Source organism: Bos indicus, chromosome 16, assembly GCF_029378745.1.
Source record: "Bos indicus isolate NIAB-ARS_2022 breed Sahiwal x Tharparkar chromosome 16, NIAB-ARS_B.indTharparkar_mat_pri_1.0, whole genome shotgun sequence".
Classification (NCBI taxonomy): Eukaryota; Metazoa; Chordata; class Mammalia; order Artiodactyla; family Bovidae; genus Bos; species Bos indicus.
This window is the reverse complement of record NC_091775.1, coordinates 61473540-61497414: the sequence shown is the minus strand read 5'-3', so window position 1 is coordinate 61497414 and position 23875 is coordinate 61473540. Positions and strand designations below refer to the sequence as shown.

The 23875-nt window shown below is 39.6% G+C and overlaps 1 protein-coding gene and 1 long non-coding RNA gene across 7 annotated transcripts in view; both read right to left on the bottom strand.

Moving 5' to 3' along the window:
• Positions 1–23875, bottom strand: part of SOAT1 (sterol O-acyltransferase 1) — a 61779-nt gene that overhangs the window by 11932 nt on the left and 25972 nt on the right. For all 6 annotated transcript variants that reach the window (XR_011560899.1, XM_019976724.2, XM_019976723.2 and 3 more), the window contains 5 exons: positions 5975–6123; positions 4559–4618; positions 3161–3268; positions 2124–2406; positions 405–483 (listed from right to left, as the gene is read on the bottom strand). Coding sequence is in view for 5 of the 6 variants with exons in the window: in XM_019976724.2 (XP_019832283.2) it covers positions 405–483; positions 2124–2406; positions 3161–3268; positions 4559–4618; positions 5975–6123 (679 nt within the window). In the remaining variant the exon portion in view is untranslated. The remainder of the gene's footprint in view (positions 1–404; positions 484–2123; positions 2407–3160; positions 3269–4558; positions 4619–5974; positions 6124–23875) is intronic.
• Positions 7947–23869, bottom strand: LOC139176426 (uncharacterized). The gene is made up of 2 exons (XR_011560900.1): positions 10489–23869; positions 7947–8563 (listed from the first exon to the last, which is right to left on the bottom strand). It is a non-coding gene; the product is annotated as an uncharacterized lncRNA (long non-coding RNA).

Genomic DNA, 23875 nt, shown 5'->3' with positions numbered 1-23875 from the left:
GTGTACCTGTGGCCAATTCATGCTGATGTATGGCAAAAACCATCACAATATTGTCAAGTAATTATCCTCAAATTAAAATAAATTAAAAAAACAAAACAAAACATTCTACACAAATAATGCAAAGTTGCAAGAGTCTAATAATCAGTGTTTTTAAATTTGGGTTGCTACAAAGGTAAAACAGAAACAATCAGGAAACAGCAAGAAAGTCTTCCAAATCAATACAGACCATATATATATATATATATATATTTCTCCTTCCTAACAAGTTGGGTTTTTTGTTTTTTGGATCCTTATATTTAAAATCAAACATAATGTCTACAGAATGTAATATACAATCAATCGCAGTAAATACCCTAAGGTTGAAATACCCTATGAACAATCCTTTGAATTCTGGAATTACATACTTGATTTCTCCTTGGCTGAATTGAGTACCCGAGGCACATTCTCTCTGACAAATGAGTGGGTCTTCATTATAAAACGAATCTGCAAAGGAGAGGGAAGGAAAGATGACTTTTCTATCACTGTCTTATCTCCTATAAGCAACCACTGAACAGCACAAGATTATAATCACATAAAGAGCTATTAATTTTGTATATGCCAATTCAAACTCACCTTAACGGACTAAAACAGTGAAGACCTCTAAAGAGGGATATGTTATTACTCAAATTATTTTGCATTTAACACCTCTATTACATGTATATTATGAATTGAAAAATTAAAAGCCTGTTCAAAGAAAGTCTCCTGAAATAGTCCTTTCCATCAAACAGAGCATTACAGACAACCAAGAAGAGCATTGTTGTTACTGCTGTTCAGTGGCTGTCATGTCCAACTCTTTGCCACTCCATGGACTGCAAACCGCCAGGGTTCCCTGTCCTTCACTATCTCCTGAAGTTTGCTCAAACTCATGCCAATTGAATCGGTGATGCCAAACAACTATCTCAACCTCTGATGCCCTCTTCTCCTGCCCTCAATCTTTCCCAGCATCAGGGCCTTTTCCAGTGAGTTGGCTCTTCACATCAGGTGGACAAAGTATTGAAGCTTCAGAATTAGTCCTTCCTAATGAATATTCAGGACTGATTTCCGTTCAGATCGATTGGTTTGATCTCCCTGCAGTCCAAGGGACTCTCAAGTGTCTTCTCCAGCACCACAGTTCGAAAATATCAATTCTTTACTGCTCAGCCTTTTTTATGGTCCAACTCTCACATCCGTACATAACCACTGAAAAAACCATAGCTTTGACTTGATGGACCTTTGTCAGCAGCGATGTCTCTGCTTTTTAATATGCTGTCTAGGTTTGTCATAGCTTTCCTTCCAAGGAGCAAGTGTCTTTTAACTTCATCGCTGTACTTGCCACCTGCAGTGATTTTGGAGCTCAAGAAAAGAAAATCTGTCATTGCTTCCACTTTTCCCCCTTCTTTTTGCCGTGAAATTATGGGACCAGATGCCATGAACTCAGTTTTTTGAATGCTGAGTTTTAAGCCAGCTTTTTCACTCCCCCTTTTCACCCTCATCAAAAGGCTCTATAGTCCTTCTTCACTTTCTGCCATTAGAGTGGTATCATCTGCATATCTGAAGTTGTTGTTATTTTTCCCAGCAATCTGGATTCTAACTTGTGATTCAACCAGCCCGGCATTTTGCATAATGTACTATGCATATAAGTTAAACAAGCAGGGTGACAATATAAAGCCTTAAGGTACTCCTTTCCCCATTTTGAACCAATCCATTGTTACATTACAGATGGCCAATATAAGTCAGAAAATTCTGAAGGGCATACAAGCAAAATAAATCTTTTAGATGGTTATATGACAAAACAATCAATCTGACACTTTAAAAGTAGAGTTTTTAATGACAAAAAAATTTTCTAATTTAGATGGCTTCTACAAAAAATGTTCAAAAACTGAATTTGAATTCACCCAGAATAGTTCAATTTATTTCAATTATCAAGAATTAGAGAACACTGAAGATAGAACAAATTTTAAAAGATGATCTAGCTAACACTTTAATTTTATAATTAAGAGCCTAAAGAACTAGATATGAAAATGTATCCAACTACTAAACAAAAGTAACTGAATTATTATTATTAACTCAGCAAATCATTGCACTAGGCACACTCAAAATCTTACCTGTTCTAATATAACAATGCACCGGGAAGCTGGTGGTAGTGTATATGCTAACACAACATAAAGTGGTCCCAAACCTAGAACTCCAATCTGGAAGACCACAAAAAGGAAGCAGTGTATGAAAGAATGGACCACTGGGTGAGAAGTCCTGTGATAGCCTCTGGCCCAGCGTTGAAACAGGAAATAAGGAACTGTCAGTGTACATAAGAACATGGTGAGCCACGTCCACAAAACAACAGTAAGTTTCCCAAAAGCATAAGACATGAGATTGAACTCAAGCACCAGCCTGGGGAGGAAAAACACAAAGAACACAGAAGTGGATTTTTTAATACACACTTATTCATAAAATTCAAAACTTTCAGACCCCAAACCCTCAACTTCAGGAAACAACACTAATAAACAGAGTCATGGATATAACATTTGTGCTCCTAAGCCTCCACTTCACAATTTATTTATTTTCTAAAAGCCATAGGATAATATGGTCTTTGAACATATGATATCTAAAATACTCAGAACTTCCCAATGAGTAGATTCTCACATTAATGTATTTTAAACTCTGAAATGTTCTATGGCAAAGTTAATATCTGAACTGTTCAAACAGCAATCAGTTATGTACAAACGATGGTTTTTCAGAAAGAAATAGTACAATCTGAAAATCTAATATACATTACATCATTATCTCAAATTTCAAACATTAAATTCCAATAAGCTACCCGATTTTTTGAAACAAAATATAACACATACCACAGTAGAAAAATTGATGTTATATATACAAAATTCTTTCCAAATTTTCCTAAAGGAAAATTACCTAGAAACAACTAATATGGCCTATTAAAACAGACCATTTAAAAAGTTAAAAGTAATAAAACTTTTAATATTCTTTTTGGTTGTACTTTTCAAGAGAGAGGAATCCCACTCTTGAACCAGCTGCTCTGGGATTTTCTGAAGCAATTTAACTGAATCTTTTTTTTTTCCAGAATATAAATACAGGGAAAACTCTCAACACCCCATGCATCCACTAAACAGGTATGCTGTCTTACCTTCCTTCATCAATGTAATCTACTGCAAGTGTGCTGAGAATGAAGAGAATGAGGAGGGCAATGAACATGTGATATATTGTTCTGATGTGGTCCACCTCAAACAGCTCACTATAAATACAGTTCAAATAAAATTAATCAGCATTTTAAAACACCAAATATTAAAGACTTTACTTCAAAGTAGTTCAGAAGATGCTTGATCCATGTTCCAAAACTATCTCAACAGTAATCATGAAACATTACTAATGAGTATCAGTATTCTTATAAAGAAATGAATAATAATTACCTACTCACAGAGCATTTCAAAAGAAATGCTCATTACCTACTCAAAATGCACTTTTAATTTTCAGTTCACAAATGAGGTTGCCACAATTAGTCTACATAGCCTATTTTTCCCCCATAAAATCTACATAACTGCTATGATTGATCCATATTGATACATGGCAGAAATTAACACAATATTGTAATTATCCTTCCATTAAAAATAAACAAAATAAGGAGGCTTCCCTGGTGGTCCAGTGGCTAAGACTCTGAGGTTCCAATGCAGGGGGCCTGGGTTTGATCCCTGGTCAGGGAACTAGATCTCACATGCTGCAGCTAAGAGTTTGTACACTGCAACTAAGGATTCCATGTGCCTCAACTGAAACCCAGCACAGCCAAATAAATAAATATTAATAATTAAGGAAAAAAAATCTGTACAACTAGGGTTCTAAAATAAATAAATTTGAGAAAACTATCAAGTCTCAAAGCCTAGCCAAAGAGAGATGAAAAAAACTTATGTATCAAGAAGGCAGCAATACTCTCTTAAAAGTGGTTTACCTAATTGGGAAAGTTTTGTTCCAGCTCTTTGGGTAACCAATTCTCTGAAGCACAACTTCAAGGAATTTATCAGAGGACTTACGTACAACTTCTCCTTTGAAACCAGACACAGAACCAAAAAAATCAAAGGAGAAGCTGCTGCTGCTGCTGCTGCTAAGTCGCTTCAGTCGTGTCCGACTCTATGCGACCCCAGAGACAGCAGCCCACCAGGCTCCCCCGTCCCTGGGATTCTCCAGGCAAGAACACTGGAGTGGGTTGCCATTTCCTTCTCCAATGCATGAAAGGGAAAAGTGAAAGGGAAGTTGCTCAGTCGTGTCCGACTCTAAAGACCCCATGGCCTGCAGCCTACCAGGCTCCTCCGTCCCTGGGATTTTCCAGGCAAGAGTACTGGAGTGGGGTGCCACTGCCTTCTCCAAAGGAGGAGCAAGAGATGGCAAATGTACAAAAAGAAGTATCAAAACTAATGGATTATATGAACACAGAACAAACAAACATTCATAGACTACACAGTGATTCTAACAATCAGAATAGCTTGATTTTTAAAAATTCAAACAAATAACCAAAACAACTAAAAATACTTACTCTAAGACAGATCGCCTTGTAACAAAAATCTTTCCATGTTCCGGAGGTGCTCTCAGATCTCTGGGAAGACCAAAAATTAAAATAAAATATGAGTACTTCAAGTATTACAAGAAATTTAAACCTATGGCTAAAGAGAAGGAATAAATACTACCAACTATAGCTTGTAATATTAATTAACTGCCTTCTCACTATGACCCAGGTACTGTGTTAGGGTTTTATGCATGTTAACGCATTTGCTCCTTCTGAACAATGCTATGAGGTAGGTGCAGACACATCTGATTAGGAAGGAAGAGATGTTAGGCAAACCTAACCAGAGCAGCACTTAAAGCCTCCTGGAAATGCCCACCCAGCCCCTATGGAGATAGATGCATTCCTGGAATGACAGGTTGACAACCACTCTTCCTTCTCCTAAATATTCCTAAGGACAAGACTCCAGCCATACTTTACTCAGTTCACATACTATTATTGATCTGTCCTCCAAAACGGCACTGATATGTATGATCCCTTGTGGCTCAGCTGGTAAAGAATCCGCCTACAATGGGGAGACCAGGGTTTTGATCCCTGGGTTGGGAAGATCCCCTGGAGAAGGGAAAGGTTACCCACTCCAGTATTCTGGCCTGGAGAATTCCATGGACTGTATAGTCCATGGGGTCGCAAAGAGTCGGACACAACTTTCACGACTCACAACAACAACCCCTAAGGTCTTCCAACAATCCCCAACAGCCTCATGATCTAAAAAAGTGCCTCCAGTTACTAAAACCTCCCATTTTAACATCTATCTCTATCATCTTCTTCAGGGTGTCTTGTAGTACCGCTAGCACTTCTCGTGACTCTCCAGAACAGCAGACTGTCAGAGACCAACGAGGCATAAAACCAAGGAAAGCACAAAATGGCCAATTAGCACACACTGGCCTTTGACAGCCCTCCCTTCCCTCTAAGGCTCTGGATGACAGACCAAAAAGAATAACTACGTGCATGGTACTTTATTACAAGTACTGTACAGAGTACAATAGGGAGGCAGGATAATGATATAGAGAAGAGTACTGATGCTGGAGACAGACTCTGGGTTCAAATTCCCACTGTGTTATCTTGGACATTTAACTGCTCTGTGCTTCAGTTTCCCAAATTTATAACATGCAGACAGTTAAAGTATCTGCCTCATAGGGTCACTGTTTCGTTTAAAGGTAAAGATTTCAGCAAGCGTTGGCCAGGTTATTTTATGAGTCAGCATAGTCTTAAATGAGGTATGCTGTTTGTTATAATCCACATAGTAAGATGAAGAAACCCACCCTTCAAGAGGTTAAAACAGCAATATACAGCTAACAAAAGGTGATGCTAGGGTGTGAACCCAGGCATTGTACCCACTGAGCTGTACTAGACTATATGTGTGCATTAAAAGAAATTATTTGTACTTACTTAGCTCTGTGATTGTTGTCTCCCTCAAAAATAGAAAAGGATGTGAGAGTACAACCACCATTGTCTAATGATGTGGATTTTTCAATGAGATTGGTCACAAAATCATCAAAGTGACTGCCAACTTCCTTCATAAAAAAGGGCTTCAATTCCTAGAATTTTAAGACAAAGAAAACCATTAGGAACTAACTAGTTTATGAGTTGTTAATATTTTTTAAAGGGTTCTATGGTTGTTTTTCTTTTTTTTTTTTTGGCTGTACGGGACGGGATGTGGGATCTTAGTTCTCCAACCCGGTTCCCTAAAGGGTACTCTTAAACAGAGCTGATGAAAAGAAATCCATGTTAAGTGAATTCACAGGAGTAAAAACAGAAAAGTGATTTCTATATACATCTGACTTATAGTTTCAGAAACTGCTACTGAAAAAGCAACATGATGATTTATGTCTACTAAATGAACTCCTCTGAATGACATATAAAACCAAAATGACAGAAATGCTAAAAATAACAGTATTTTCTTCTCTTCAAATTTTTATATGGAAAACAAAGTAAAAATCAATATTATGTCACCATTATACAATTAAGTCCCCTTCTTTTCAATCAACCCCTTCAGCACCAAGTACCCAGTGTTTATAAGTCGTGTCTTTACTGTATGATACCAACATTTATACAATATTTATTCCTACCTCCATAGATATATATTTATCTACTCTATAACACATACATTTATAACAGAATTGTTATACATTTTAACACTTCAAAACTTACAAATTCAGAGTTTTCAAAAAGCACTGGCCAAAAAAATTTCTTCAAATTACAATAGGCCACCTACTGTGGATGCTCAAATTGTAAATTGTGGTATTTTTAAACTGGCAGGACTCATCTATACAAAGAAAAACAAAGTATTACTTACTAATTTCTACAAGAAAAAAAAAATGCTCTCCCTTCTAATTATATTAGTTAGGTTGAACCTAAAATATCTGAAGTGGCCTTTTTTCTGGATTCTGTTTTTGCTTTCTGGAATGTTTCGATTTGGGCTTAATATTTATTTGGCTGCACAGGATCCGGTTGTGGCACACAGGATCTTCTTCCTTTGCGTTGCGCAGGATCTACCGTTGCAGCGCATGGACTATCTAGTGGCACGCATGCTCAGGAGTTGAGGAGCACTGGCTTAGTTGCTCCATGGCATGTGGGATCTTAGTTCCCCAACCAGGGATCAAACCCATGTCCCCTGCACTGCAGGGTGGATTCTTAACCCGTGGACAATCAGGAAAGTCCTGGACTCTTAACAGTTTGACCAAGTCCTTTAAAAGCAAAGCCTTAAAATATTAATGTATCTAATGAAACTATGTGAAAGCTTTTCAAACTACTTTCTCCCAGGGTTCTCAAATGTTGGGTTGGAGGGAGGTGGGAGAGGTCTTGGGCAGTGAGAATACACTGAAACCCCAGCCCTCAGGACAGTGAAACTGAGCAGGAGCCTACGGGGCTCCTGGGCACAAAAGTCTTTCTGTACCCTAGTTTCTTGTTTGAAGGAAATAGGCTTCATTCAGCCTCCCTGACCTTCCTTACAAAGGTTCAAATGGCGGCTAATCATCAAAGGAATGGAATGCAGAAACAAGGGAGGAGCACTGAAGAAACAAGAGTGCAGGAACTTCCCTGGCGGTGCAGTGGTGAAGACTCTGCTTCCACTGCAAGGGGCATGGGCATTCTTGGTCAGGGAACTAAGATCCCACAGGCCATGAGAAAGTGAGAGAGTGAAGTCGCTCAGTCGTGTCCGACTCTGCAACCCCATGGACTGTAGCCTACCAGGCTCCTCGGTCCATGGAATTTTCCAGGCAAGGGTACTGGAGTGGGTTGCCATTTCCTTCTCCAGGGGATCTTCCCCACCCAGGGATCGAACTTAGGTCTCAAGCATTGCAGACAGTCACTTTACCGTTTGAGCCACCTATGAAAACTTACCACATTAAATCATTATAACTAGGCTCATTCACATCTTTATTATCAAAATAGGAACCATTACAGTCAACACATTTTTGCCAATGAGAAAAGTTTATTCCTGTAGCGTAAAAATCTGTGCTTTGGGATTCGATGAACTCTTGGAAGGCATTTTCTGTCTCCTGCTGGTTGTAGAAGTGTTTTCCCTGCAAAAAGTTGTCCAGATGCTTGAAGAAGTGGTAGTCGGTTGGTAAGAGGTCAGGTGAATGTGGTGGATGAGACAAAGCTTTGTAGCTCAATTAGTTCAACTTCTGAAGCACTGGCTGTGTGACATGCAGCTGGGCATTGCCATGGAGAAGAATCGGGCCCTTTCTGTTGACCAATGCTGGCAGGAGGCGTTGCAGTTTTTGGTGCATTTCCTTGATCTGCTGAGCATACTTGTCAGCTGTAATGGTTTTGCTGGAATTCAGAAAGCTGTAGTGGATCAGACCAGCAGCAGACCACCAAACAGTGACCATGACCTTTTTTGGTGCAAGTTTGGCTTTGGGAAGTGCTTGGAAGCTTCTTCTGGTCCAATCACTAAGCCATCATTGCTGGTTGTCATATAAAATTCACTTTTTGTCCCACATCACAATCCAATCAAGAAACAGTTTGTTGTTGCTGCACAGAAAAGAGAAAATGGAACTTCAAAATGACGATATTTTTGATTTGTGGTCAGTTCATTAGGCAAAAACTTATCGAGCTTTTTCACGTATCTCCAATTTGCTTCAAATGCGGAAGGACCAAAGAATGGTTGAGTTCTTTGGCAACTTCTTGTGTAGTTTTAAGAGGCTCAGCTTCGATGACGGCTCTCTATTGGTCATTTTCAATTACTGATGGCCAGCCACTGCAATCTTCATCTTCAAGGCTCTCAATTCCTTTGCAGAACTTCTTGAACCACCACCGCACTGTACATCCGCTAGCAGTTCCTGAGCTAAATGTGTTGTGGATACTGTGAGTTGTCTCTGATTCTTATGACCCATTCTTGACTCAAGTAACAAAATCGCTCGAATTTGCTTTTTGTCTAACATCATTTCCTAGTCTAAAATAAATATAAAATACACAGTCCCAGAATGCCCACTCAAATCCGTCTTGGCTGAGTGTTACACGTACCACGAGGAAGAACCCTGAGTTAGAGACAACCTGGAAACTGATCCCACCCCATAAAACCTGAGACTTCGAGCCACACGGCAGGGCAGTTCTCCTGGGCTCCCTCACTCTCCTGCTCTCCACCCGGGTGCTCCTTCCCAATAAAGTCTCTTGCTTTGTCAGCACGTGTGTCTTCTCAAGACAATTCACCTCCCAGTGTTAGACAAGGGCCCATTCTTGGGCCCTAGAAAGGGTTCCCCTTCCTGCTACAGTTTTAAGGACAAAACATAGAGAACCTATGTCCCCTGGAAGAAATAAAGAGTTTTATAAAATTACTTGTTCACATTCAGATCAGATCAGATCAGATCAGTCGCTCAGTCGTGTCCGACTCTTTGTGACCCCATGAATCGCAGCACGCCAGGCCTCCCTGTCCATCGAGTCAGTGATGCCATCCAGCCATCTCATCCTCTGTCGTCCCCTTCTCCTCCTGCCCCCAATCCCTCCCAGCATCAGAGTCTTTTCCAATGAGTCAACTCTTCGAGTGAGGTGGCCAAAGTACTGGAGTTTCAGCTTTAGCATCAGTCCTTCCAAAGAAATCCCAGGGCTGATCTCCTTCAGAATGGACTGGTTGGATCTCCTTGCAGTCCAAGAGACTCTCAAGAGTCTTCTCCAACACCACAGTTCAAAAGCATCAATTCTTTGGCGTTCAGCCTTCTTCACAGTCCAACTCTCACATCCATACATGACCACAGGAAAAACCATAGCCTTGACTCGACGGACCTTTGTTGGCAAAGTAATGTCTCTGCTTTTCAATATGCCAACTAGGTTGGTCATAACTTTCCTTCCAAGGAGTAAGCATCTTTTAATTTCATGGCTGCAGTCACCATCTGTAGTGATTTTGGAGCCCAGAAAAATAAAGTCTGACACTGTTTCCACTGTTTCCCCATCTATTTCCCATGAAGTGGTGGGACCGGATGCCATGATCTTCGTTTTCTGAATGTTGAGCTTTAAGCCAACTTTTTCACTCTCCACTTTCATCAAGAGACTTTTTAGTTCTTCTTCACTTTCTGCCATAAGGGTGGTGTCATCTGCATATCTGAGGTTATTGATATTTCTTCGGGCAATCTTGATTCCAGTTTGTGTTTCTTCCAGTCCAGCGTTTCTCATGATGTACTCTGCATATAAGTTAAATAAGCAGGGTGACAAGATACAGCCTTGACGAACTCCTTTTCCTATCTGGAACCAGTCTGTTGTTCCTTGTTCACATTAAGGTTATTCAAATAGTATTTTTACTTTCTTTTGCTTGTTTCATTTCAATTACATGCCCCTCTTCATTTTCAAATTTTTCAATAGGTATGATGCTTCCCCAACCAAAAACAAAACACCAAAAAAAGTGGCACTTAAAAAAAAAAAAAGGTTATTTTCTCATTAAACTCTGTAAATGCTTTTGCACTAACCTAAAAGAACTGAACTGCTTAATAAATCAAGGGTTTTTTCCAACTACAAAAATGTTGTCCAACGTAGAAATATACTGAAAGAGAAGAAAGGAAAGAATTCATTCAATCCACTAAGTGCTAGGGACAGTTCTGGGCACTGTTGTGGCAATGTTTGTAGCACTGGTGAGATATGACAATGAAAAAAACCTAGTCCCTGTCATCACGGAACTTAAAATTCCAATGAGGGTAAACAGGACATACAGGATGCCAGATGGTGTTAAGGCAAAAAATAAAGAGGGACTCAGGGAAAGAGGGTGTTATTTTTCATAGAGAGGTCAGGGAAAGCCTCAAAGATTAAGATGACATTTGAGAAGATCTGTATAAGGTAAAAGCACAAATTAGTTGATTTATTGGAGAAGGCAATGGCACCCCACTCCAGTACTCTTGCCTGGAAAATTCCATGGATGGAGGAGCCTGGTAGGCTGCAGTCCCTGGGGTCGCTAAGAGTCGGACACGACTGAGCGACTTCACTTTCACTTTTCACTTTCATGCATTGGAGAAGGAAATGGCAACCCACTCCAGTGTTCTTGCCTAGAGAATCCCAGGGATGGGGGAGCCTGGTGGGCTGTCATCTCTGGGGTCGCACAGAGTCAGACATGACTGAAGCGACTTAGCAGCAGTTGATTTATATGTGGGAAAAGTACCGGAAAGAAAAAAGCATACATGTAAAAAGGCTTGAGGCAGGAACAGCCTTGACATGTTTGGGAAATAGGACATCACAGTTGAAGCAAAAGAGTGATAAGAGTTGAGGTCAGAAAAGAAGGGGAGGATGGCAGAAGAGGGGCTAAACCATTTAAGGTCTTAACACTTTACCCCCTACTCATATCAGTTCACTGAAATCTTACTCAGCATTACAAAAAGAAGCCTGGAATCTTGAGATGTGGTAATGAGGAATCAAGCCATTTCATCATACCCTGGAATCAGTACCCTTCTCAATTAAGTACTGGGTTAAGTAAGCCCAGAAGCATGGGGGCTGGGGGAGGGGAGAGAACACAATGTGTGTTTGTACAAAGACATCGTAAAAGCTACTGAAATCAGGTCTTAATCTACCCAACTCAAACATACTCAGTCAGCTTTTCAAGGCACGAACTCTTCTTGTGCCTTAGTCTCACCCACACATCAGCTGTTGCCACACATGCCAAAAAACTTGCAATTCCCAAAGCCTACAGCAATCTCCTTATCCTCACCCTCCTTGGCAATCAGACCATTCTCGATCACCTTCCTTTTCCCCTCATACTCCAAAACTTCTACTATAAACAAAGAATGCTGCCCACCATTCCAGCTCTATAAGGGTCAAGCCACAGGCAGTGCAGTCATCCCATCCACAGTCCCCCGCTGCCCCCAGGGGAATTCAGAATGGAGAAAAACTCTGTGCTTTGGATATACAGACTCCTAGACAGTAAGCTGATTGTCAGTAATCTTTCTATGCTTGACTGTATGTTTTTTCCAGGCAAAAATCATATATATATATATATATATATATAAATCACATATATGTATGTGTGTGTGTGTGTGTATATATATATACACACACACATACAAATCTGACTTCTCACCTGCTTCTTCTGAACACTCCCCTAAGAGTCACTGAGAGACTATATCCTGGGCTTCAGGGTCCCTGAATAAGGTTCCTGAAACAAACAAATCACTTTTACATTTTGAATTACTCTTTCAGTGGAAGTGAAACTGAGCAGGACCCTGTGGGGCCCTTCCAGGTATAAAAACCTTTCTGTGTTCCCTATTTCTTGTCTGCAGGAAAAAGGTTTGAGCCTCCTAAACCTTCTCTGCATTCCAAAGAATGGATTCATACTAATTAGATGTTACTAATGCAGAAACATGCAAATTAAAAGATGCTTGCTCCCTGGAAGAAAAGCTATGATCAACCTAGACAGCATATTAAAAAGCAAAGACATTACTTTGTCAACAAAGGTCTGTACAGTCAAACTATGGTTTTTCCAGTAGTCATGTATGGATGTGAGAGTTGGACCATTTCTTTAGAAAGCTAAACGTTGAAGAATTGGTGCTTTTGAACTGTGGTGCTGGAGAAGACTCTTGAGAGTCCCTTGGACTGCAAGGAGATCAAACCAGTCAATTCTAAAGGAAATCAACCCTGAATATTAATTAGAAGGACTGATGCTGAAGCTTCAATACTTTGGCCACCTGATGCAAAGAGCCAACTCATTAGAAAAGACCTTGATGCTGGGAAAGACTGAAGGCAGGAGGAGAAGGGATGACAGAGGACGAGATAGTTGGATGGCATCACCGACTCAGTGGACATAAGCTTGAGCAAGCTCTGGCACATAGTGGAGGACAGGGAAGCCTGGCGTGCTGCAATCCAAGGGGTCGCAAAAAGTCGGACACGACTGAACAACTGAACAACAACAATGCAGAAACAAAGAAAAAGCAGTCAAGATACATAGTTCAACAGTAAAACAGAATCCTGGTTCCTCCTCAAGGGATATTCTGAGGAGTAATGTAATGGCTCGGAGGGTAAACAATCTGCCTGCAATGTGGGAGACCTAGGTTTGATCCCTGGGTCAGGGAGATCCTCAGAGAAGGGAATGGCTACCCACTCCAGTATTCTTGCCTGAAGAATTTCATGGACAAAGGAGCCTGGGGAGGCTACAGTCCGTGGGGTCACAAAGAGTCAGACATAACTGAATGACTAACACTTCTACTACTATTCAACACTTAACTAACTGATACATATCTTCAAATTGTTCTTCAGAAACAATTCCAGGTGGAAGATGGTAACTTTAGGCTCACACTGCAGACTGGTCCAACCAGAAGGTTGCTGATTTGAGATTCCTAGAATAGCACCCTGTTACCTCTTTACCAATCAATCAGAAGAAAGTTACACTCTCTATAGTTATCTCCCTAAATGCTGCCCTGTCACCCCAAAAGTTGCCTTTAAAAATTCTTCCCTGAAAACCACCAGGAGTTCAGGTCTTTTGAGCACGAGCCACACATTCTCCTTGAGCAGGCAGGTACAGTAGAAAATCCCCAGAAAAAGAAAACTAGACATGGTTTTCTTGACAAAAGAGAAGCCATTTTTGGCCTCAAGAAATTTTGTGATCTAAGCCTGGTCACAATGCTTGCCTTTGAACAGGTCTCAGTAATTAAAGATATTAATGGAAGTAAGGGAATGCATGAAACAAAGGAAAAAAGAGTCAAAAAACAATTGTTCAGTGATTAATCAATCCTAGTTCCTCCTCAAGGGATACACAATAAATCCTCCAGTTCAGCAAGAACTAAGGTCCTCACCAAGGTAGAAGCTGGAATAATGATATTGACCTCCAATCAACGAAAGCTTCTGTTGACCTCTGGCCTAATTTTATGCTCAATTTTCTTCAGCTCAAGCCCCTTCATGAGTATGCAGGTACCCTTAGGTTAAGACTTTCCAAATTTTACTGTTGGAGAGACACTGTTTGGGGAAAGACCCCCAGAGTTTTCCAGGTAATAAATCACTCTCCCATTCTTTGCCCTAGTTGTGTCTTTTGGTTCAACAAACACCCACCAGGGAGTGAAGCCAGTTTTTGAGTAACACTTGCTTGGTCCTTGCAATACACCTTTCTCTGCTCTAAACTCTGCATTTCAGTTTGTTTGGTTTCACAGTGTACCAGGCACACAGACTTGGGTTTGATAAAGGCATTTCTTAATGCTGATGATGTAAAATGTATATTTTATGGCAAGAAAAGACAGATCAAACAAATCTTTTCTCTGCCTGTCCAAACCTTCTCCTTCCCCTTTAGCATATATTATGCACCTGACCTCCTTAGGAGATAACATACCTTCCTAATCTCCTCAAGGGTCACAACTCCTTCACAACAACCTGCCACCAAAACTCCTTCAGAGATAACCTTGTAAAGGGCCCCAATGACCCACAGTTTCCACGGGGACTGTGTAAGCTGTCAATAATGTCATTTAATGTACAGCCTCTGACTCAAAATTTAAGTGTCTATGACCTCTCGTAGGTGGGAAGGTTCTTAGAGCTTTCTGAGAGGCTGTTCCCAGGTTATAATCCTCAACTTGGCTCGAATAAAAATGTTCATTTCTTTTTTAAAAGGACTTTCTAATTTTTTTCATCAACAATGCCTTTGTCCTCTTTCTCTGAGAAATTAAAGTTGATAGAAGCTGCTGCCACTGGGACATAAGGAAGAACTCTATTATGGACACTATTAAGTTTCTTTAGCCTCCTTCTTTCACATATCCAAGTACTGATGAAAAATAAAGAGTGACTGCTTATTACTGTCATTCCTTTTGTAAGAGGAAACACAGAAAAACATAGTACAAGGAGTGTTCCACTTCAGCCTTCTTCCGAGTTCTTCTATTACACGAAATTGGTTTTAATAGGAATTTCAAAACATGACCACAATAAATTTGTCTAAAAATGTCTATCAATAATCTGAAAAGGAGACTGATGATTATAGGCTTTCTAATTTGTTTATCTTCTCAATCTCATCCCTATTAACACTCATTTCAGCCAGCCAAGGACTATGATGGTCCCAGCACAACAGATGGACAGAAGGGTGATGGAAGGAGGCAGACCATTAACTAGAAACTATCTAAGCACCTTGCTTTTCTAATCTATCAAAGAACCTCATTTTTTAAAACAAGCAGCTGATGAAGATAACCTCTAAGATTTTAAGAATCCAGAACCACCACCATGAAACAAAGATCCTATTGTTAGAACACAGTGAAGACATGCACTGGTGATCACAGACGAAGCTGGAGAAGCAAACGGGTTCATGACAGACCTTTCAGCCATTTTAAGATTTAATTCTTGGCCACAGCCACGAGGCTTGTAGTATCTTAGTTTCCCCAACCAGGGATCAAACCCGCACCTTCAGCAGTGCAAGTGAGAGGTGCTAACCACTGGACTGCCACAGAATTCACTCATTTTAAGGATTTTTCATTTTATCCTAAGGACAACTAGAAACCATGATGTTTTAATAAGCACAAAGTTTACAAACATATTCAGATTTGCACTTTAGAAGGAGAACACTTCTACAATTAAAAGCCTTCCAAACAGAGGTTACTTTGGACTGACTAAATCTTAAAATTAGAAAAGAGTAGGGTTGTTTTTGGATAAAGTAACAGTTACAGAGGTATGAAAAAAAAGCAGGCTGAGAGAAAGAAACACCAAGTAAAAATATATACTCTGAGCCCAGAGCACAAAATATTGTATTCCTGAGCTTCCGGGCTGGTGAACATATGACAATGCCGGGAGGATGGCACCCTCAGCAGGCATGGAAGCTCTGCGGCCTTTCCCCATATTTGCCCTGTGCATCTCTCCCACCTGGCTGTTCCTGAGTTATTATATCCTTTTCTAATAAAATGGTAACTTAGTAAGTACAAAAGAAATTTAAAAATAAATTATACTCTGACTCCATAAGGTCATATCACTAGTTCATGAATTACTTGTTTCTTGATTCACTGCCTGGCTTTGCACAGAGAATCTTTTAACCTCACAGTGGCATGGAACCAGAAACCTGACCGTTTCAGGCAAAGCCGGGAACACAATAGAAGAGGTTAATACAGTGTTTAAATTGACTCTCCAAGAGAGGTCTCCCCTGACAATTCACTCTAAAGTTACTGCATCTTATTCTTTTCCATCACTGCACTTAATGCAATCTGAAATGCTATATAGTTCTTTTTTGGTGTCTTAATGTCTACCTTCCCCACTTGGCTGTAAAACTATGTCTATTTGTTAACCACTGTACAGCCAGCTCTTAGCAAAGCGACTGCCAAGACAACAGGTGATAAACAAATTTCCTAACAGTTTTTGAAATCAACTCCTGCCACCAAAACTCCTACTCATACAACTGCTCACTTTATTCAATGTCTATTATTAATATAAAGCAGAAGGTAGATACTAAAAAAAAATAATACATAGCCCTGACTTCTTTGTGGAAACTATTAAGTGGAAGGGAGTAAAAATCATTATTGTCTGCAATGACTGTTAATTAAATGACTGCTTTATGCTAGATACTTTCTAAGGGGCTTTTATGTATTATTTCTAGTCTTAAAACAATCTCTGAAGTATGTAACAGAATGCCTATTTTACACATGAGAGATCTAAGCTTGAACAAGTGATGTGACTTACCCAAGGTCACCACTCGTAGGCTACAGAACTAGGATCAGAACTCCAGTCTATGACCTAAGTTCACATTACATTACATTGCTTTCCACCATACTTTATATAAAATATTTTCTATATGATTAACGTAAGTCAAAAAAGTAAAACCTAAAAAGTCAATGATGTACGTACATGTAGCTGGAAAATGGCAGGTAATATAGTAAAAAGGTGTTGTTTAGCATAAGTTTACAGTCCTAAGTTGTGCATTATAATAAATTCCTCCTCCAAAGGAAAAAAAAAAGTCTTGAGTATAACTATTACACAGTCCTTAATAAGGAAGACAAAGTTCAAGGTAAACCAGGAACTAATGAAATCAGAGCTCTGAATTTTAATCCCTTTTTGTTTAAAATGAAATTCATCCTGGGCTATCTCCCAATGTAAGTAAGACTCTAATATTCTTGATATCACATTGTTATCAGCCTAAACTGACCTGAAATACACTTTTTAACCTCAATCTACTTAGGTAGTTCCCTCATCTTAACTATTCAAATGGTATACTTTACTGCTTCTCATCATCATTGCCTACCTCCTTCACTTCATTAGCCATTATTAAATGCCAGAAAATCAGAAAGGAGTAAAACTACACTCCCAGTAGTTACCAAATGATGTATCCATACAAATGACTATCATGAAATAATTTTTTTCTTAATCACATTTTCAAAGAATATTTTAACACACACAAAAAAAAGCCCAAAAAATGATGTTAAGAAAAATACACAAACTGATTATATAGATTGATGCTGATTTTGCCAGTGTATCTATGACACAAATGCCCACATGTGTCTACTTGGATCTGCATGTATGATACAAGAAGGAAAACAAATTATTGGGAGGAAATAAACCAAAATATTATTTCCAAGTGATGGGTATATGGGTTGTGTTTCCTTTTTATACTTTGTCTCGTATAAATTTTCTACATTGAGCCTATACTACTTCTACAATCAGGAAAAAACCTACATTAAGAAAATATATTCCTCCTGTGCTTAAAACAATCCTCCTGTTGTTATAAGGTATCACAACATTAAAATAAAATCTGTTAAACTTTGTGCTTTCTTTTTTCTTTTGGAAGAAAGTATTTAATCTAATATGCCACTGATTTTTCTTTGGCACTAAAATAGAAAACAAATATTCGAAAAGAAAAGTACCTCAATCAGTGATATGCAGAACATTACTAATTTTGATATTTTGGATTCTCATTAACTACAAAACAGAGAGTAACCATCACCTGTAATCTTTTCAACAGAGCTCTAACATCACATAATTTCTCATCACATATACCAACTAATAGTAACATCACTTTATAGCTTTCAATGAACACTTCAAAGGTATCTAATTCAGTTGTTGCTCCTCTTGCATATCCATTTTATATGTAGTAGTTAGTACCAGCTACCATGAGAAATGACTTCTCCAAAATCTCAGCTCCTAACGTAGTACACGACAGACCAAGGGACCAAGTAAGTGTTGTTCACAGAACTGAATTACTGAACACCCCCAAAGGCAGTATACGGGAGGGACATTTCTTCATTTTGTAACTAAGTGATGAGATCACAAAGAACAATGAACTTTTTCAAGGTTCCAAGTAGACTAAAGACTAACACATTTATGCATTTAAATAAAATAAGAAAAGGCAGAAAGGGAAACAGAAGAATGTAGTCACACTTACACAGCCAGAAGAAGGTAAGAAATGATCAGAAGACCAGGGGTAGTGAACTACAACAGACAGTTGCTGCAGTGACTGTTGCCAGTCAATCTATCATTTCCCACCCCGTTCCTTAGTATCAGGACCCTTAATTTGCTACCTGGGCACTTAAATCCCAGAATAAATAAATTTCCCAGTCTCCCTTTGCACCTTGGTGTGGCCAGGAGACTAAGTTCTTGCCAATGAGATACAAGCAAAATTGGTCTGACCAAACCTCCAGAAAACTTCCTTAAAAGACAGCTAGTGACTAAACTGAAATAAACTGGACTGTTCCAAGATCTTTAAAGGCTTGTTACAACACAATTACGAGGCTTTTAAAAGGTCATGACTGAGAGTTACACAATGCCGTATGATTCCACTAGCACCAGATTTTTTTTTTAATTAATTTTATTTTAAACTTTACATAATTGTATTAGTTTTGCCAAATATCAAAATGAATCCACCACAGGTATACATGTGTTCCCCATCCTGAACCCTCCTCCCTCCTCCCTCACCATACCATCCCTCTGGGTCGTCCCAGTGCACCAGCCCCAAGCATCCAGTATCGTGCATTGAACCTGGACTGGCATCTCGTTTCATACATGATATTTTACATGTTTCAATGCCATTCTCCAAAATCTTCCCACCCTCTCCCTCTCCCACAGAGTCCATAAGACTGTTCTATACATCAGTGTCTCTTTTGCTGTCTCGTATACAGGGTTATTGTTACCATCTTTCTAAATTCCATATATATGCGTTAGTATACTGTATTGGTGTTTTTCCTTCTGGCTTACTTCACTCTGTATAATAGGCTCCAGTTTCATCCACCTCATTAGAACTGGGTGCTGGGAAATCTGGTCAACCACTTGTAAATGAAACTAGAACACTTTCTAACACCATATACAAAAATAAACTCAAAATGGATTAAAGATCTCAATGTAAGACCAGAAACTATAAAACTCCTAGAGGAGAACATAGGCAAAACACTCTCTGACATACATCACAGCAGGATCCTCTATGACCCACCTCCCAGAATATTGGAAATAAAAGCAAAAATAAACAAATGGGACCTAATTAAACTTAAAAGCTTCTGCACATCAAAGGAAACCAGATTTTTTTTAATTGAGTATTTCAAAGTTTTTATGACAGCATTTAGATCTAGAAGTGACTTTAAGAAATTCAATCAGTTCAACCCACTAATGCCATCATCGCTCTCATTTTTCTTCCCTTAGGACTAAAGAGTTTGCTTAATCTTCTTTACATCTTTACATGTTCAATTCCTAGGTTGGGAAGATTCCCTGAAGAAGGAAATATCAACCCACTCCAGTGTTCTTGCCTGGGAAATCTCATGGACAGAGGAGCGGGGCTATAGTCCTTGGGATTACAAAAGAGTCAGACACAACTTAGCAACTAAGCAACAAGAACAAATTTGAATTTGATAAACAACTAACTTTGAGACTAGGTTATGTCTCAAATATTGCATGATGATTAACAAAACTATCTGTTGTTTGTCTGAAATTCAAATTTAACTAGGTATACTGTATTAATGGAGAAGGCAATGGCACCCCACTCCAGTACTCTTGCCTGGAGAATACCATGGATGTAGGAGCCTGGTGGGCTGCAGTCCATGGGGTCGCTAGGAGTCGGACACGACTGAGCGACTTCACTTTCACTTTTCACTTTCGTGCACTGGAGAGGGAAATGGCAACCCACTCCAGTGTTCTTGCCTGGAGAATCCCAGGGACAGGGGAGCCTGGTGGGCTGCCGTCTATGGGGTCACACAGAGTTGGACACGACTGAAGTGACTTAGCAGCAGCATACTGTATTTATATCTGACAACTAGTTACACGGAGCTGAAAGAGTTGCCCAATACAATCTATAGATTATCTATTCTGTTTACAATAGGAAGTAGAGAATTAGGAGCCAAAGTTTAAGTTAGCTACATACATCACAATGATACATACTATTAGAGCTGAAGGGGCACTTGTAGATAACTAGTCCAGTGTTCTCACTTTAAACACTAAGGGAAAAGTGTGCCAACTGGATTGGAACATGACACCAAATAACAAATGACTAGAAAGATTGTTTATTTTCATTTGTCTTTAAAATTATTTCTAAGACCCACAAGGGAAAAGAACAAGTAAATTTCATGGCTCTGAAAAATATTCACATACCTGCCATCTTAATGGTCATTTCACGTTAGTGAGTGTAATCAATAAAAGAAAACAACAAAAAAATATAACCAGTTAGACATTATTGTTATGAAAGGGAGAATTTAAGTAAATAAGGTTACATATATAAAACACCTAGTTTAAGGCCTAGCACACAACAGGACTTCTAAACGGGTTCCCTTCTCCTCCCTGCCCCTGTTTAGTCACTGCTGCTGCTGCTGCTGTTGCTAAGTCACTTCAGTCGTGTCCGACCCCATGCGACCCCATAGACGGCAGCCCACCAGGCTCCCCCGTCACTATTAAAAATATTACAGGAGCTTCCAACGTGGTCTCATCTTCAAACTCAATAGTTTCTTCAACTTTGATATGGGTAGAGCATTCCTAATACATCTCCCTCAAAAACATTCCAATTCCTTAATAATGGCAAGATGTTCAATCTCATTTGATACCAAACTGCCAATCAAAACACTCTTAAGTTAAATTGCCTGTAAGTTCACCAGAGGAATTTTGGCGATTCATTCAGAACAAAGCAGTGTGTAACAATTATAGAGTATATGTTACGGGCATAAACTAAGAACTTAGACGTATAAAGTAGGACGGATAACATTTCAAGCTGGGGTTTCAGAAAACTTCAGAAGCACCAGCATTTGAGGGAGAATTTGAAGGATATATAGGATTTTGATTAGTGAAGGTAGGAAGTTAAAGAAAATTTCACACAGAAAGAGCTTCATGAATAAGGGCATGAAGGAAGAGGAAAAAAATGCCTTACAATCTAGCCCAAATTTTATTTTCTTATCATATCCCACCAGAGGCACAGATGTCAATCAAGTGTCGTTTCCAAGATACAGTTTAAGTTGCCTACCTCCATACCTCTGCTCAAGCTATGCCCTGCTTATCTTATTTATCTTACATATACTGTTTTACAAAATAAGATAAAAATATCTAAATTTAAAGTATTCTATATAAATGCATGCAAGTGAAAAAAGTTAAAAGTGTTAGTTGCTCAGTCATGTCTGACTTTTTGCGACCCTATGGACTATAGCCAGTCAGTCTCTGTCCATGGAATCTTCCAGGCAAGACTACCTGAGTGGGTAGCCATTTCCTTCTCCAGGGGACCTTCCCAATCCAGAGATCAAACCTGGGTCTCCTGAACTACAAGCAGATTCTTCACTGACTGAGCCAACAGGGAAGCCCACATGCATGTAAGCTGACTTCAAATACAAGGCAGACCCCCCTTTTAGGGGGCTTCCCTAGTGGCTCAGTGGTAAAGAATCTACCTGTCAGTGTAGGACATGAGTTTGATCCCCGGGTTGGGAAGATCCCCTGGAGTAGGGAATGGCAACTCACTCTAGTATTCCTGACTGGGAAACCCTATGGACAGAGGAGGCGGCAGGCTATAGTTCACAGGACAGCAAAGACACAATTTAGCAACAATATAAATGTGTATATGCATGCATGCACATGTGACTAATTAATAAATGAAAACAGGGCTATTTCATCTACATCCCTGGACATTTATATATTCAGGTTGGCTAATCAATTTTGGAAGTAATCTTACTGGGAGAAAGGGATCTGTCTGCCTTGCATTTGAAGCCAACTTACATTCAGGCACACATAGTATTTGATTTTTTTAATGAATTAATTGACTATTTTTGGCTGCACCGGGTTATTGTTGGTATATGGAGGCTTCTTCTAGTTGCCATGAGCAGGGGCTATGCATCATTGCAGAGCAGAGGCTCCAGGCTCACAGGCTGCAGCAGTTGCAACACATGGGCTCAGTAGTTGAGGTGCATGGGCTTAGTTGCTCTGAAGCACGTGCAATCTTCCTGGACCAGGGACTGAACCCATGTCCTCTGCACTGGCAGGCGGATTCTTATCCACTGAACCACCAGAGAAGTCCTTCATTTTTTTTAAGTGTTCTTTGTTCTCCAGATTTCCTGAAGGCGCTGGTGAATTCAAACTTGTAGAACTGTTTCCCTTGCCTGAAAGGTCTTTGTTTGTTTACTTACTTATTTATTGGTTGTACTGAGCAGCTTGCAGAATCTTAGTTCCCTGACCAGGGATTGAACCCAGGCCACAGCAGCAAAAGCATTGAGTCCCAACCACTGCATCACTAAGGAATTCCCTGAAATCTCTTAATGTGGTTTGCGAATTGATATTTCTATTTGTTCTATATCCCTAACAGGGAATCTCTAGTTTCAGATTCAATGTTTATTGAAGGCCCATTATTCACTATGAACCATGACAGATACTTTCATAAAGTACCTACACAAGCACTTATACAAGCATCAACTGTATCATGTTCACTAAAACTGAATTTTACTGGTGAAAGATGTATGATGGCAGAGGAAAAAAATGATAATCTGGTTCTTAGGCAGAATGACAAGATGGTAGATCTTATTTTCCTGTTCATCACAGTTCAGTTCAGTCGCTCAGTCGTGTCCGACTCTTTGCGACCCCATGAATTGCAGCATGCTAGGCCTCCCTGTCCATCACCAACTCCCAGAGTTTACCCAAATCCATGTCCATTGAGTCAGTGATGCCATCCAGCCATCTCATCCTCTGTTGTCCCCCTCTCCTCTTGCCCCCAATCCTTCCCAGCATTAGGGTCTTTTCCAATGAGTCAACTCTTTGCATGAGGTGGCCAACATACTGGAGTTTCAGCTTCAACATTGGTCCTTCCAATGAACACCCAGGACTGATCTCCTTTAGAATGAACTGGTTGGATCTCCTTGCAGTCCAAGGGACTCTCAAGAGTCTTCTCCAACACCACAGTTCAAAAGCATAAATTCTTCAGCGCTCAGCTTTCTTCACAGTCCAACTCTCGCATCCATACATGACCACAGGAAAAACCATAGCCTTGACTAGATAGACCTTTGTAGGCAAAGTAATGTCTCTGCTTTTAAGTACGCTATCTAGGTTGGTCATAACTTTCCTTCCAAGGAGTAAGCGTCTTTTAATTTCATGGCTGCAATCACCAGGCTTCTAAATTCAATTCAAGGCTTCTAAATTTCATCTGCAGTGATTTTGGAGTCCAAAAAAATAAAGTCTGACACTGTTTCCACTGTTTCCCCAACTATTTCCCATGAAGTGATGGGACCAGATGCCATGATCTTAGTGTTCTGAATGTTGAGCTTTAAGCCAACTTTTTCACTCTCCTCCTTCACTTTCATCAAGAGGCTTTTTAGTTCCTCTTCACTTTCTGCCATAAGGGTCTGCATATCCTGTTCATCACAGGATAATGTCAACTGATAAGAAAAGTAAATAGTTCTTTAAACAGTTTAGCATTAAAAACTGCACTGAATAAAACCATTTACCCTAAAATCTACATTTTTGTTTCTGGAAGAGAGAATTACTTAC